We start from the raw sequence: 16,837 nt of genomic DNA, 5'->3' as shown, positions 1-16,837 counted from the left end.
CCATTATGAAGTCCAACAACAACAAGTGCTGGAGAGGATGCGGAGAAAAGGGTACACTTGTACATTGCTGGTGGGACTGCAAATTGGTGCTGCCAATTTGGAAAGCAGTATGGAGATTCCTGGGAAAGCTGGGAATGGAACCACCATTTGACCCAGCTATCGCCCTTCTGGGACTATTCCCTGAAGACCTTAAAAGAGCGTACTATAGGGATACTGCCACATCAATGATCATAGCAGCACAATTCACAATAGCTAGACTGTGGAACCAACCTAAATGCCCTTCAATAGATGAATGGATAAAAAAAATGTGGCGTTTATACACAATGGAGTATTACGCAGCACTAAAAAATGACAAAATCATGGAATTTGCAGGGAAATGGATGGCATTAGAGCAGATTATGCTAAGTGAAGCTAGCCAATCCCTAAAAAACAAATGCCAAATGTCTTCTTTGATATAAGGAGAGCAACTAAGAACAGAACAGGGAGGAAGAGAATGAGGAAAAGATTAACATTAAACAGAGACGAGTGGTGGGAGGGAAAGGGAGAGAGAAGGGAAATTGCATGGAAATGGATGGAGACCCTCATTGTTACACAAAATTACATATAAGATGTTGTGAGGGGAAAAGGGATAAAAAAGGGGGAGAATTGAATTACAGCAGATGGGATAGAGAGAGAAAATGGGAGGGGAGGGGAGGGGAGGGGGGATAGTAGGGGATAGGAAAGGTAGCAGAATACAACAGCCACTAATATGGCATTATGTAAAAACGTGGATGTGTAACCAATGTGATTCTGCAATCTGTATTTGGGGTAAAAATGGGAGTTCATAACCCACTTGAATCAAATGTATGAAAGATGATATGTCAAGAGCTTTGTAATGTTTTGAACAACCAATTAAAAAAAAAAGAAATGACAGTGGGAAACCTAAGGTCTGACTCCAGATCCACTAACTGAGCAACTGGTTTAACAAATCTTTTCAATAAATCTGATGAACACTGAAGTATGAGAGGCAATGCTACAACACAAAGAAAATAATGTATTCAGTTTGTGAATAGGTGCAGTAAATAAAATGAACATTTAGACTATAAATCCATCTATAAATGTCTATTCAAACAACTGACTTACATGGTGTTGAGGTCTAAAAGAAAAAAAAGCAACTGTTAATCTGAACACCATACTCCATTTAAGTTTCTGATAATTTTATTTTTTTCTTCACAGTTATTTGGATGAATGACTGTAATCCAATGAATTCTCTACCCCTAGTGATTTAAGACACTGAACTTCTATTGGTCTAATGGAGAGTTTATTTTACATGAATCAAAGTATTGGAATTCATAATTATTCTGCATTTATTGTTTTTATGTAAACAAAATAGTACAGAAACTTAAGAAATGCTCTTTCATCTATGTATATCAGTTTTTCTTTAGTTCTTTGATAAAACATTGATTCAAGTGGACAGCCAGGATATCAGATCAATTTAATTAGGTTGGAATCAGTTGACTTCAGAATAATATTAAACCCACATAAGATCCTTTTTTCTATCTGCCTCTTAAAATTAAATAAATTTATTAGTTTCAATAAAAAAAAACTAAAACTGATTTGTTGATATATGGTAATTTAAATATTCATGATTTTCTAATCATTTACAATTTTGTTTGAAAGTACAAATCTGACCCTTTTCACACACACACAGAAAATCATAGACTCTTTCCTAATTTTCCTTTTAAATGTCATCTTTTTCTACTTTGTTTTTTCCTTCTCTCTCTTTTATGGAAATTCTTCTGTTTCAGTATTTGGGTAGTAAGTTCATGTTTCCACATTTCTGCCAACTTCAGCTATGGAGTCTAGTGCTTTTGACCTAAAAACTTACACATTCACGGGGAAGTGTTCATGGTTCTAATAGTATGTTCCCGCCTAGTGTACCTTTACTTGTTTTATATCATTCTAACTTAACAAATCTAAGTTTGAAAATATGAACATGCTTACAGTATCTTATTTCTGTCAATAATTCAATACTCTTCAACTCCAAAATCTTTCTACCCTGTGCAGGGTCAATAAAAAGGAAAATTCTAATTATTTTGCCCAGGCAACATTACTAAAAAGAATAAAATTTAACAAAGGACTTAAGACTGAGAAAACTCCTCAGAAAGAACATGGAATATTCTTAGACATGGTTATTTTAAAATAAGGCACCCTTTTAACATAGCTATCTGTATCAGTCAAAGATCCATACCTTACCCAGCTCTTTCCAATTGACTATACATAATTTTTCTTACTAATACATAAATTATTAAGTTATTTTTACAGGAAAGAAGCAGATTGATATAGTGTTATTTTTTTTTTGGTAATAATTTCACTAAATAACTGGCTTAGGGCTTATTTCTTTTCCAGAGCTAAAGAGCCCATTTAAACAATGTTTTTCCTATAATTCTCTGTATTGCTGGCTCCCTCTCTTATCTCCGTATTTGATGCTTTCCAGAAAATTCATTAAAGAAGTTGAAATGAATGTCAGAGAATACAAGGTCATGACCCTTTTCAAAATGTTTCCTCAAAATTAAATTAATATTCAAATTCCTCTCAGTCCAATCTCTTCTCAACTCAATATTTCTTTCTTTTCCTCTTTCACTGTTCCAACCTAAGTCACAGATACCTCAAAAGCTGCCCTACTGTGTTGTCTATTGTAATATCATTCAATACACTCTACTTAAGATTATCAGATTATAAAAGACATTATTTTATTCAAGATTTAAAACTACGCAAATAATCTAGATTGTTTATCAGATTTCCACAGATTTCCCTGAAATGGCATCAAATAACCAATGTCAAATGTTTCCAAATGTCTCTGTGAACAACCTGCCCAACTGGTTAAGTCAAGCACATACATTATTTCAATTCCTCTTCTATCTTATCCTACCATTCTCCTTTAGCATCTGAAGACTGTATCACAGACAAAGTACATGTCATATTATTTGCGAAAGCATAAAAAATTCATTCCTCAGAATCAACTAATATTGCACATTCTCTTCAAAATCTCCCTCTTTTTCAGTTATTGTATTCAACTAGGTACTTAGGAATAGTGATTATTTCAAGTATCAAGCTTACTGTCAATTATGTACAATAATTTTGACAAAAATAACCACAATCTATTATAGTAATAATCCTTTAACAAAAAAGTAGGAAATGAATAATTTACTAAAATAACTTTTAAATGTTTTAACTGGTAGGAAAGATTAGGAACAGTTCAGTGATTACATGTGGATGTAGAACAATATGACTTTATAATCAATTCATCTAATAATTATGCCAAAATGCATATTTTTGAAGAGTTATTGATAGTGGTTATTCATAGTTAGTGTCTAAAAGGAAAACTTAAAAGAAAACCTTTAAAACCAACTGTTTCTATCTTGGCACTCATGTTTCTTAGTCCACTATCAGGTTGCACTAACTGCTCCTACATCTATTTCTATGGCACTTTTTATGTGTTTCTATTGCAGAACTTATTTATTTTAACAGACATTGAGGACAGTACTTCATTTTTAATTTCAGACAGTTATCATATGATTAATTTACCCAAAGTTTTATTGTCTGGATGGGTAAGCAAATTAATATGTTAACTGCAAGCATTTTAATATATCATGACTTACAAATTCAGAACAGGGGCTGTTAAGGTAGTCAATAAAATAATCTTCTTTCCAATGATGACAGTCAAAAAGTCAGAGTCATTGTGCCCCTCTATGTCACAATAAAAAAGGAAACTGCATAAAACTCTAAAATTCTTTTGTAGCAGAAACTATAATTGAGTGTGTTTTAAATGAATCAAAATGATGTTTATGTTATTCAGTATATTTGGATAATTCAGGAAGAGCTTTGCTTTGTTCTTAATTCCTTAGATACCAAAGGAAGCAGACATTCAAATAAACTTTTTCTCTTTCCTCTTAAGCAACAAATGAAGCAAATAATTGGAGGCTGGTAGCTGTCTAAGGAGATTAAACAATTGCTTGGCTGAACCTAAAAAATATAACCTAAGAACATTCATATTTTGGGGAAACTTTTTTATACAAATTAATTTTTTGGCTTCTTGTGATATATTTGTTATTCTTAAGTCTTTTACAGCAATAATTCTAGAATTTCAGTGCCTTTTCCTAGATACACTGAAATTATTCTTAATAAAATGAATAAGCCTACTTAAAGTCTGAGACAATGTTCCTCATTACATTTAATAATAGGCCATATAGTTCAACAAAAATAGTTAGCTAATATTAATAGGAAACTGAAAAGAATGCTTGTTTCAACTTACCAGCTTCATCCAGCCATGGATTTAACAATACCACAATAATTCTACAATCATATTCAATTTAAGAATAGGTAATGAGGATATAAAGGTTTATAGATTAAAAACAAAACAGGATCTTTAGAAATGAATTTTCCATTTGTCTTAAAGGATCAAACCTTTTTTTAGACTTCTACTAATATACAAATATATTGTGTAATTAAGAACATGTTTGATATTAAAAGGGAAGAGATTTTTTGATAGTATAGTTATTTAAAGGATGGAAAAATTATTTAGATCAATAGGCTTAATATAGGCAAATGGCCTAAAATAATATAACTTTAAAATCATAAAATTAGTGTGGGGTGTGGATTTGTGGTAGAGTGCTTGCCTAGTGTAAGTGAGGCCCAGGCACTGCAAAAAAGAAAAAAATCATAAAATATGTAACATAAATTAATAATTCTTTGATCTGATAGTCAAACACATAAACACTAGTTATTGGATGAAAATCAATGTTTGAAAAAAAGGAAAAACTTATGTTGCTTTGGCCACTTTCTTAACATGTTTATGGATAACGTTTCAAGTTACGTTGACTATGTTAAAAAGTTCATTGATTCAAGATTCTATGATAGCTTGGGGAATAAAAAAGGGCCATATGTATATAAGACAAAATATCAATTAAAGTGATAATCAGAACATAATTTAAGAATGATTTTTAAATGCTGCTATCTTGTATCCTAAGACACATGCCCTTGATACTAAATGTACATAAATGGAATATTAGGAATCTAAAATTTTTAAGATGATACAGAAAAATGAACTTATTCAGAGTAATACCTCTGCTTATTGTATGAAGCGGGGAACTTTTTAAAAAAGGATCATATACATTTATATATGAAATGCATTTGCCCTATCACTCTAAAATTTTATATGTAAGTCAAAATTCAAAAGAAATGTTGTTTAATGAGGCCATTTTGCATGTAATAATTTCTGATGTGAGGACTGAATACAACGAAGGTGGTAGTAGAAAGAGAAGTGTATATTCATGCTGTTTTTTTTTCTTACATGATATCTACAAACATTACCTTATTGTTCACATTTGCAGAACTTTACAAAAACAACTCCAATTGCTAGATGAGTATCATGATCTTCAGTTTACAGGATAGGAAATCAGGTTTACATATGTGTAGAACCAATCTCATGGTTATATAGCTAAGTAATGATGAGGGTAGACTGTCTAGACTTGTAAGCCAGGTAGGTTTGGAATTCATTATTTTAATAGAATACAGAAAAGGGTTTTATATGCACATATCATACATGCATAATGTATAACAAAGAATCAGAATAGGAGAACAATAATTGACTTGTTTAAAAATAACAACACACTGACTGGGAAATATGTATCCTTGAATATCAGAGTTATATATTAATTTTATGTTCAAAAAAGTAAACACAGGAATTTTGAGCTATTCATGGCAGAAATGAAACATTTTAAGAGAGAATTGTTAGAAAATAGCATAGCAATCTTAACCTCCATCTCCCTCTCCCCAAAAATCCTAACCTTCAACCCCCCTTAAAGAAGACAGTTTGCTAATACTGGGTAAAAACTATGGACGATAAAGAAGGGACTTAATTAATTGTTTCCCTCTTGGGAGGAATTCAACTCTACCAAAATCTATCTTCTAATTTGGTGGTGGAGACACTTCATTGGTAACTACTTTTCTGCCAACTTTGACTGATAGAGAACAATTCTGCATTGCATGCACCACAGAGACATTTGGTGAAAACAAATATTTCAACCATTTTAAAGAGAGAAAATGATAAACTGGGCTTGGTGGCACATGCCATAATCCTAACCACACAGAAGGCTGAGACAGGAAGGTTCCAGGCCAGCCTCAGCATATTAGTAGGACCCTAAGCAACCTAGTGAAACCCTGTCTTAGAATTAAAACAGATAGAAAGAAAGAAAGAAAGAAAGAAAGGAAGGAAGGAAGGAAGGAAGGAAGGAAGGAAGGAAGGAAGGAAGGAAGGAAGGAAGGGGAAGGAAGGAAGGAAGAAAGAGGAAGGAAGGAAGAAAGAAAGAAAAAAGCATTGGGGAGAGATAAGGGAAGAGGAAATGATGAGAATGATGAGCAGAGTTGGGTGCATTCCATAGATTTTAAATAGGTACCTCTTTAGATTTTAATGACAAGTTACTTAAAGACAATAACTGAGGAAGAACATGAGAAACTGAATAAAAAATTCTGACTCTACCATTCAAAATAGATTATAGCAGAAAATAGTAGAAGACATTGCTTGTTGCAGAATATTACAAAAACAGACGGGTATCATCTTAAAAAGCTATGGTTTTAGGTCCATAGGTTAATTTAAAAAAGATGTATGATAAAATATGAGCATGAATGACCAAACAATGTATTAAGCATTTTAAAAAACAGTGTGAGGTGTGAATTCAAGAATACTCTAAGATGCTCCAAATAAAAAAGATTTTACAGTACTAGCTGTGCTGAGAAAAGAAATAATGCCATCACCTGAGGGAAAAAGAACTGTTAGACTGATTTTATTGTTTTTTTTTATCTTCCCTATCAAGAAAATTCATCAAATAAGAACAAGCAGAACAAACTATTTTGATGTGGATCTGGGATTTACTATTGTACCCGAGGACCAATGTAAGTGATGGATAGGCAATTAGAGAAAAATTCCAAAAGGTCCACTGTGATCTGCTGGATCAGAGACCTAGGAACACTTAGACAAAAAAGCAGTAATTATCAAGTGCCAGATGTTTTCACTAGGAAAATCCAGTTTATGTTTTTGAGATTATTAAGTTGGCAGGATGAGACTATTTGCTTTATAATGTGTCTTAATTTGAATGATATATCTCAAAAGGTTCTTTATTAAAATTTTGTGAGGAAGATAGAGAAAGGATGGTTTTAAGATAAAACATGTTGATTGCTTTTTCTCCAAGAAAATTTTGTCCTTTCTAATGGTCTAACTAAAAATGTACTCTGTGATTTAACTAAGAAATGGAACACATACTGAAAATTTGCAACATGTGAAATTGTGGAAGAAAACTAATAGATATTGGGGTAATCAGATAAATCTTCAAAACTTTTTTGTTATCCTGAAATAGTCACCCAGATAATACACTGTCTAGCAACAAGCAATGTAAAGACCTATTTTTAAATTTCAAAATATCATTATACCACAAAGGATAAGTGACTTTAATAGTGGTTAATTTGGAAAAGATAAAAATTTTTCCATGTAACCCATTAATCTTAAGAAATCATCATACTTTATTATTTCGTCTCATTTTACTAAAGTAGTTATATATTTAAAACATTCTGTATATACCTTGAGCCGATCAAGTAAAAATATGGAAGACTTGTAGCTTCATAGGAACCAAGGCAAATGGTTACAAAGTTTAGGGAAGTGTGAGCACACCCTAAATAAGCTCCTTTCATGGCAATTATGCCATATAATTTCTCAAGTATGTCTAGTGATAAAGGAGTTCAAAGCACTCAAAGGATATAACTTTAATATGTTTTCCACCATGGTGGAAAAAGCATACATTAATTTCAAAAATTTGTAAGTACTTCAGAGTAGGTTATACAAAGTCATATTACCTTTGATATAATATATATCATATATGATATATCATAATTATAATTATAGAAATTATATTCTATAATTCATGTGACATGATTAGAAAAGATATAATAACAAAGTCTATACAGGAGATAATTAAAAAAAAAAGACACCACTTAAATTTCTCACCTGCCGAATACCCAACCGGTATGCAACAATGCGGTCCACTGCATCTGGGTTCATTTGTGTCCACTGCAGACTGTAGGAATAAACACGGTGTCTGTTCTGCCACACAGGATTATAGGTATCGTAATAGAATTCTGGAGCATAGGCCTTTCCTGAAAACAGAAATTGTGCTCAAATGTGAATGATGACATAATAGACTGTCAACATCCTCAAAATTATCTTTGGCCCAAGTGTTACTTTCTACTCCATATTTTATAAACAATTCTTCTATTTGAAAATTCATACTATTGATATCTAATCAATTTTATAATATGTTTGAGAGTAGCCTCAAGAAGGGTTGATGGAATGAGCATTGTTATGAAGAAGAGAAAGATCAAGGGTGATCCAAGGTTCTAGGCCTAAGCAATTCCAAGAATAAAATTTCTATTGACTGCAAGGGAAAGCTATGGGAGGATTAATTAGGGAGAGAAGTTCAGGAAATACTTTTTCAATGATTCCAGTGATTTAAATGGAGACATACAGTATGGAGTAGGATATTCATCTGGAATACAGGAGTGGTCAGGATTGGAGCTAGAACATTGCTGACCATGGGCATAAATACAGAGTAAATTAAAAGGGATAAGGATATGAGATCACCAATGGAGTGTGAGAAGACAAGGGCTAAGCACTGGGGCTACTCAAGGTTAAGAGTTATAAGAAAAAACCAGAGGTACACAAAGACCTCTGGTGGAACAACCAGTGGACAGGAAGAAAGCAAAAAATTTGCTATCCTGGAAGTCCAAACAAGTGCATTAGAAAATAAGTGGTTAACTTTATTTAAAAATTAGTGAAAATAAAAACCTGGGTTTGTGTTATCTGTGGCTTTGTACAATACACTTGAACTTAAAATTGTGAATCAAAATGGAGACACTTCTGTCAAGCCCTGGCCCCCAAATAAATAAAGTGACTAGAAGCTTATGAAAGAGAGTATCTTATACCTGAATTCCTAAAAATAGTCTTCATAAAAAGACTTTCAAAATTACAATCGTGCACAAAGACCACTGTAACCTTACATAGAAAATACTTCTGTAAGGATGTCTGCCCCACAGCTGTCTGTTTAATTGTGACCTGATTCAGCCCTTGATATTGATCCTTCTAGCCAAGTATTCTTATTTCAAAATATCTTACGCACTCCCCTTCATCTTGCCTTCAAAAAATTACCTTGCCTCAACCTCTTTGAATTCACTTACAATTTATTATGGAGTGTATTCCCATTGCAATACTGGCAATTCTAAAATAAATATCATTATTCTTTGGAGACTTTATTTATGTTATTTAATTGAAAAGACAATAATTTAACAACAACAAAGGAATTTTGGTTAATATGGAAGAGACTTTTATTTAGATTTTAAGGAAACTTGAAGTCCATACACTTGAAAGTGGATTTAGCAAACACAAACCATATCACTTTATTTTTTCCCCATTGCCAAAATAAAAGTTATGCAGACCATTTGGAATTATAGATCCAATTTTCTAATATCCTGAAACATAGACTATTTTATTACCAACAATACATTTATTTAATAACCCAGCAATACTTTGAGCCTACTAGTGCCAACTATTCTGCCCCATACAGGGATTGAGGAGGCCTGGCTTTATTTCTCCTGGAAATTGGTCACATGTTCTCAGACTTTTCAGATAGCTTTGAGATTCTTTGCAATTTTTGCTGGAAAAAAATAAATTGTACACTTATCATCACTTATTCAACCTCTTTTCTGATTTTTCTTTTCTAGATTAAAGATAAAATATTTACATGGGTTCTAACTGTGTGCAGAACATTCTCATACATGATTCGGTACATTTCCTCATCATCAATCATTATCACCTAAGGGTTGTGGAAAAGGTGATCCAGAAAAATGTATAACAGATGATTAAAGGATAAATTTTGAACACTAAGAATGGAAATAATAGTCTCTATCACCCCTGAAGATAAAGGATAGTTTTAAGATAAAACACGTTTCACCAATGATGTCAGATGAATGGAATTTAATGTTTGACAGGCTTACTAGTACAATTAAATACATTGAATTAAATATACGAAGTTTAGTAACACTTGGCAAAGTCTCCTACATCAACATCGTGTGCATTTTAAAAAAATGATCTGTGAATAACTTAATTGAAAATGGATCATATAAAGAACTTCAGGGTTTGATATAAGTAACCAGGGCTGAGGGTACAGCTCAGTGATAGAGCACTTGCCTAGCATGTGTGAGGCCTGGGTTCCATGCTCAGTTCTGCAAACAGCAACAACAAAATCAATGCCAGTACCTGCAGATGAATTAATGAGCAGGTTACGGGAGTAATATAAACCTAGCCTGCTTTTGTTATAGAGCAGTATTTAGAGTACTGCAGAGGTGAGCCCAGTGTTGTTGTGTAAAGAATAATAATAAAGAGGAGACAGAGGCAAGGTGCAGAGGTAGGGAAGGTGGCAGAGTGGCTCCTTGTCCAAACACCCACATTTATTTATAGCAATAGTTTTCATTAGGTCATTAGTACATAACTATGCTTTTTAATAGGGTTGGAAGTTGTTTTTATTATGTAGCCAACGAGAAACACATGGATATTCGACTCAGTTCTACTGTAGCACTTTGTTAACAAAATGAATATTGTATTCAAAGAAAAGCAAGGAGAGCACAGAGTCAGAATTAGGTACGGTTAGCAAAGAAAGAAAACAAATCTCCCTAACAGATAAATTTTGTTCTCAGACTTTTCAGATAACTTTTATTTAGATTTTAAGGAAACTTGAAGTTCATACACTTGAATATATTCTTAAAATATATTCAATAGTTATTCAATAGTTGAAAATCTATCAAAGGATGAAAATCAGACTAAATGTGAATAGTTATAAAATAAGATGAATACTAGTGATTTCCTATTAGAAGGATGCATATTTTGACTTAGAAATATTCTACTAATGATTTTTGAATAAGGAATTGCCTATCTGAGTAGATCATGAATTTCCCTTCAGTAGAAGTATTTAGTCAATACTTAAACAGCCATTTAGCAGGACTGATATGAATACTTGCCCACCAGAGACAGGCACTAAGGTACCTTTTATTCTTAAATTTGCAGGATGTGATGACATGTTTGCCTACTATCAAGTTGAATTTGATTCCTTAATTAATTTTAGATTACATATGGCTTAAATATGGAGGAACTATTATTTATAAATTATCTCATAACTTCATGAAAGTATTACTCTTGAAAGTCCATATTTTTTTTAAAGAATAATGTTTCAACAAATTTAGTATGCATGAATACACATTCATTTGTAAGGCAGGGCCCAGACATCCAGATATATTATAAATACTTAAGGTTATTCTATTCTGATGCAAGAGGATGCAGACCATACGTTTTGAAATGCCTAAAAAAGGCTAAAATTTCTTTCCTGAGATTATCTCCAAGTCTGTGTAAGAAAAGAAATCATAATTAATTCTACTCAGAAATATCTCTTTGGGCTTTTCCTCCTCTGAAGCTAGCAGCTGCATGCTTTCTCCAACAGCTGAGTTCTCTGGGCCAAGACTGAAATGGGTCATATAGGAGGCTGGAGTGAAGGAAGATGGGATGAAGACAAGAAATCATATTCTGAGCTTTTGGCAAGTCTATATCCTTGTGGAGTATTTAGTTGACTACCAGTGGGTGATGGGCTACATGTCAGAAATACAAATTACTTTAAGTCTAGGAAGATTCTTCATCTTAAATGAACAATTTTAAAGTGATTAATGGTCTGACCTTGAGTTAAAAAAGATGCTCCTAAATCTTGTGAATAATGAAATATGATTTTGTTTATGAAAACTGATATTCAAGGTAGTGATGAAATTAAGCTCAAATCTAACCCTCATGTAAATATTCCAAATTGATGTGATTTTACTATAAAATTTCAAGATTATCTTTAATTGTAGACTATTAAAAAGTCTTTCTGATATACTTTTTTATCTGCACTGGGTGAATTATATGTAAAAATCTTTATGGCAAATCATGTTAGAAATACTTACAGATTAATCAAATGTCTCATAGACAAAGTTATGGATACAGTGGAGATGGTAATGATATAGAAGATGATAAAATAAATAATCAAATACAGTAATAATCTGCTAGAATCTTAATTTTGTTCATGAATGTTAAAAAATAGAGAAAGTTTTATTTTTTGTTAGGTAATTATACTGCTTTAGGATTAAAGGGGAAAAACAATTATATGATGCATAGACAGTATTGGTTAGTAATAAATACTGATCAGGAATAATTTTGAGTAGTATATATATGCTTGCTTGCATCTCAGGGCATATTTTGTACTAAATTTTCTTTGAACAAAATTTTAAAAATGAATGACGAGTTCTAATTTCAGTTGAGAAATATATTATAATTTAAAATCACAGGTTTAATTTTCCTTTCTAATTTCAAAGGCAATTATATTTAATGCTTATGTACTCTTATTTGTAAGAAGTACACAATAATACACAGAAAATATCTTAAAATACTCTCAGGCTCTGACAAACAAACATGACATCTGCTGGTTGAACAGAGAAAGAATTCATAATCCTCTTTTCTTTTTTATACTTCAGGCAGTTTTCTTCTACTTCTAGCAAGAATGCTGAGAATTTTTTTTTTTACTCTTTACATTCTAGTTTTATTTTTATACAGAATTGTTCCAGTTTAAATCATTTTAGATTAACTGACCTAGAACTGCATTCCCTATCTAAACTGGGAGATTATTTTTAGAAACATTATGCATCATTATATTTAGGTCCTAGATTTTAAAATATTCTGAAAATGTATAGATGGAAAAGAATTGTGCTGCTCAAAATGTTGCAAAGAATTTTATACAATACAGGCATTCTGTTTTGCAAAATAGCTTTTAAAATTATTAAATTGCAATTTGAAAATATAAATTCATGCATAAAATTAAACTAAATTAATTACACTGAGAACTAAAATATACTTGACTGTATGAATTGATTTTGGTAAACTCGGTACAGTTTTTTTAATAAAAACCATAAGTTAAAGGATATAACAGTCATCAAGATCACATATGTTGCTCTTTGAAAGTATTACTTTGGAAAATAGCTATAGGAAGGTAAAGGAAATAGCTAAATTTACTTTAGAAAAAGATTTATAGGACAAGTCTACATATATGAGTGATAGCTGTCATTTTTTTTTACTTTGTTGCAGTGATTTTGATTAACTAATTCATGTTAATTCCTAGGAAGTGCTGACAAAATCTAGATAAATAAAACCAAGTTCATTTTATTTCAGGCCGCTTAATATAGAAAAGAAAAGTACATAAGCCACTACACCAATATACTTCTTGTTATAGCAGTGTAACTAAAACAATAACAAATACAAAGTTTTGCCTAAGAATGTTAGATAACATTATAACAAACCTCTTTTCAGAGGTGTACCTAAGCTTCCTAAACAATAAAAGGGGGTCAGTAAACAGAGAACTGAAAAATAGATGATGAATAAGAGCGGGGAGAAAAGTGTTGCTGGTCTTGGCAATCTACTTTGTGAGCTGGATTTTTAGGTCTACAGAGATGAGGTTAATCTTCCAGTGCAAGATAAGAAGTTAGAAATGATGCCCCACATTAGACCAAAATTAGTGAATGATATAATCTCACACATTTCAGTGTACTAGAAAAAGATTGCCTCTCATCCATACAGGAAGATAACAGAAATATTTATGCTAACAAAAAAAAAGTTCTTGGCTAGTAATACTGCTAGAATATCAGAGGTGAGCCAATACCACATGGTTCTGTAAAAACATGCACTCAACCTAAAATGCTGTGATTCCCCAAATCAAATTCCCTCTAATCCTGGACACACAAGAAAAGTTTATGTGTGACCATCAAGGTCAATGAACAGCAATATTAGACCTCAGATAACAGAAACATGAAATAAAATTCAGAAATAAATATAATTAAAGCAATTGAAGTCATACAGTAGACAAGCCTATGGGACTTTCTATGAAACAAACGAATACTCTTTATTTATACTACAAGTAGATTTCATATGAGTAATTAAAGAGAGAGGGGGACATCTGCTATTTTTATTGATCTTAAAGAAATGATCCAATTCAAAACAGAATAAAGAAGAAATAAAGCATGACTATAGGTGGAGAAAAGGAATCTATTATAGATAATACTTTTGAAACTACCACAGTATCTCATATAGTTATAGCATGTAGTGACATCTTCCCTATCAAACTGTACACTTCTTAAGAACAAGCAACATCATTAGCTCTTACTAGGACTGTTGACATAATTCATGTACTTGGCTAACACAAGAAGAACAGCTCACAGGCAACATATGGAGTACTTTTTTTAATGATAAGAATTGAATATTTATGCCATTGTAAAGTTATTCAGAAATTATTTTAATCAATACTCCTGAAGTGGGAGAAAAGATTTTATAGTGTATTCTGTGTTTGTAATTTCCCTGTGTGAAAAGATCTCTATGATGGCAAATAATTATAATAAGCAAAATGGTAGCAAAGAAATAATTCCATAAAACACTCTGCAACTTATAAAAATAATAAAATGTACTTTGAAACTTCTCAAAAGTCTACTGACTACTAAAATGGAATAACTATTAAAAAAACCCAAGGCAAACTTCAAACAACACTAATGATGCACTGATTGTTTTTAAAGCCTTCTAAAAATCATAGGAATTGCAGCTGTCTGCCCACGTGCGTTTTTAGTACAAGCTAACCATGGGTCAAGTGATTTTTGAGTCAAGTCATAATTTATTTATACACAGAGACCATCTAAGCCAGTGGATTACTAATGATAATCTGCTAGACATTAAATATAAAAAATATATGCAAATCTCAGTCATCTCTCCATAGAATAGAAGAAAACATATGCAATGGATGGAGCCAGAATTACTTTTCCTTCGAATTAATGAATATTAGTTTTGAAAGAACAGAAAGGAACTGTGTGAGATAAGGCTTGTGTTCATTAGCAATATTTAATCAGTCCACAATGTATATATACTTCAAAATATTATGTTGCATAAAATAAGTATACATAATTTTATCTATCAATTTAAAAACAAAATAAACTTTAAGATTGTAAAAAAAAAAAGAAAAAAGAATCCTATAAAAATGGGGATTTTTCTAATTTTTAATATAGAAAATGATATAAATTCATTTTACATTTTATAATAATGCCCAGTGGGAAAGAGGAGAATGGGTTGAATGGTTGAGCAGCCCTAGGCAGGAAACCAGTAAGTTGATACTTGCTATGGAAAAAAAAAAGACATGTGATTTGAAGAATGAAGAAAAGCTGATGAAGTCAAAAGTGATTGCAAATAAGCAAATGGTCAGTGCTGTCCTCTGACTGGATACTGAGGTTGAACTAGTACATTTCCAGTCTTCAGAGACTACCTGGATATGAGAATCTCCAACTGAGATGGAAAATAACTCTGTGCACCTTACCCTGGAAGAGGAGGAAAGGATGACATTACCTCTTGGGTTCCTATCCTTTTGAAAACTTATTCTTTTGATTCAAAGCCATGTGAAAGCTATTGTCACAAGATTGGAGGTACAGAGAGTACTTTGAGGAGAAAAAGACTTCATTCTGTGAAGTCAAGGGAAAATTTTAGAAAAGAATCAACATACTTTGTTATATAAAATAGGACTCTCTGTCACCTATATTTAGCATTTAGTTCTGTGATATTTAACATGAGGCTTTATCATATTAGAAGTAGGTAATAAAAATTATTACCAATTTAATGGATTCTCCCTATTCCAATTTGGCTTGAAAGGAAATATGAAAACAGATTTTTTTTTTAAAGAGAGAGTGAGAGAGGAGAGAGAGAGAGAGAGAGAGAGAGAGAGAGAGAGAGAGAGAGAGAGAGAGAGAGAGAATTTTTAATATTTATTTTTTAGTTCTCGGCAGACACAACATCTTTGTTGGTATGTGGTGCTGAGGATCGAACCCGGGCCGCACGCATGGGAGGCGAGAGTGCTACCGCTTGAGCCACATCCCCAGCCTGAAAACAGATTTTTTAAAATAGAAAACTTTGAAGTAGGACCTAATAAAGAAAACCATTGTGTCTGATAGAGCACACTATCTGAGGATTAAGGTATCACAGCAGCCCTGAAACTGAGTGCCTTCAAGAGTGCTCAACAGTTGATAATTTGTCAAAATGTGTGTAGGAAGAAAAAAACATAACAACTGTTAATACAACTGTGAAGTCAAGAATAATATCTCTTACTTAAAAGTTGTTGAGAGTTCATTTTTAAAAAGAAGCAAGACCTGAGTAACAATTTACAACCCAACTAAATCATTTAGAAGGAGTGCCCCTGTTCTTGAAGTAAAGTTTTGATTTTATATTTTAAATTGACTGGTTATTTTCACCACATTATTGTAAAACTGCAACATAACTGGTTTTATTCATTGCTTAAATAAATCTATGTTCTTCTGCTGGAGTCAGAGCTGTGCACACCACATTAGCACTCAGTCCATGATCACAAACTATAGCCCTAGAACACAGGTTTCTTGACTGGGTAAACAATAAAATTATTGAAAATATTATCCATCTTAATGAATTACAGAGATCTCTATATAAAACTTTTAAATCTGCTCAGAAATAAGTACAGTTGCTTTGGGAACAACATTCTCATTTGTTAGTTATGCATTTTCAAACTAAAACTGCTACAGAAATAGGCTTTAGGCTCTCCACAAATGATTGTATTTAAAACACTGTGCATCAGTTGAGTATTCATATTTTCTATCTGGCAAACAATGTTAAGGAAAAAAAATA

The 16,837-nt window shown here is 32.2% G+C and overlaps 1 protein-coding gene across 2 annotated transcripts in view; it reads right to left on the bottom strand.

The window, feature by feature from the left end:
- MDGA2 (MAM domain containing glycosylphosphatidylinositol anchor 2) overlaps positions 1-16,837 on the bottom strand; it is a gene marked incomplete at both ends in the record, with an annotated part of 775,899 nt that overhangs the window by 76,391 nt on the left and 682,671 nt on the right. For both annotated transcript variants that reach the window (XM_081292268.1, XM_081292269.1), the window contains one exon: positions 8,039-8,187. In XM_081292268.1, coding sequence (XP_081148394.1) covers positions 8,039-8,187 — 149 coding nt within the window. The remainder of the gene's footprint in view (positions 1-8,038; positions 8,188-16,837) is intronic.

Source organism: Spermophilus citellus (assembly GCF_964194105.1).
Source record: "Spermophilus citellus genome assembly, chromosome: 4".
NCBI classification, from domain to species: Eukaryota; Metazoa; Chordata; class Mammalia; order Rodentia; family Sciuridae; genus Spermophilus; species Spermophilus citellus.
The sequence above is the reverse complement of the archived record's forward strand: the minus strand, read 5'-3'. Positions and strand labels throughout refer to the sequence as shown.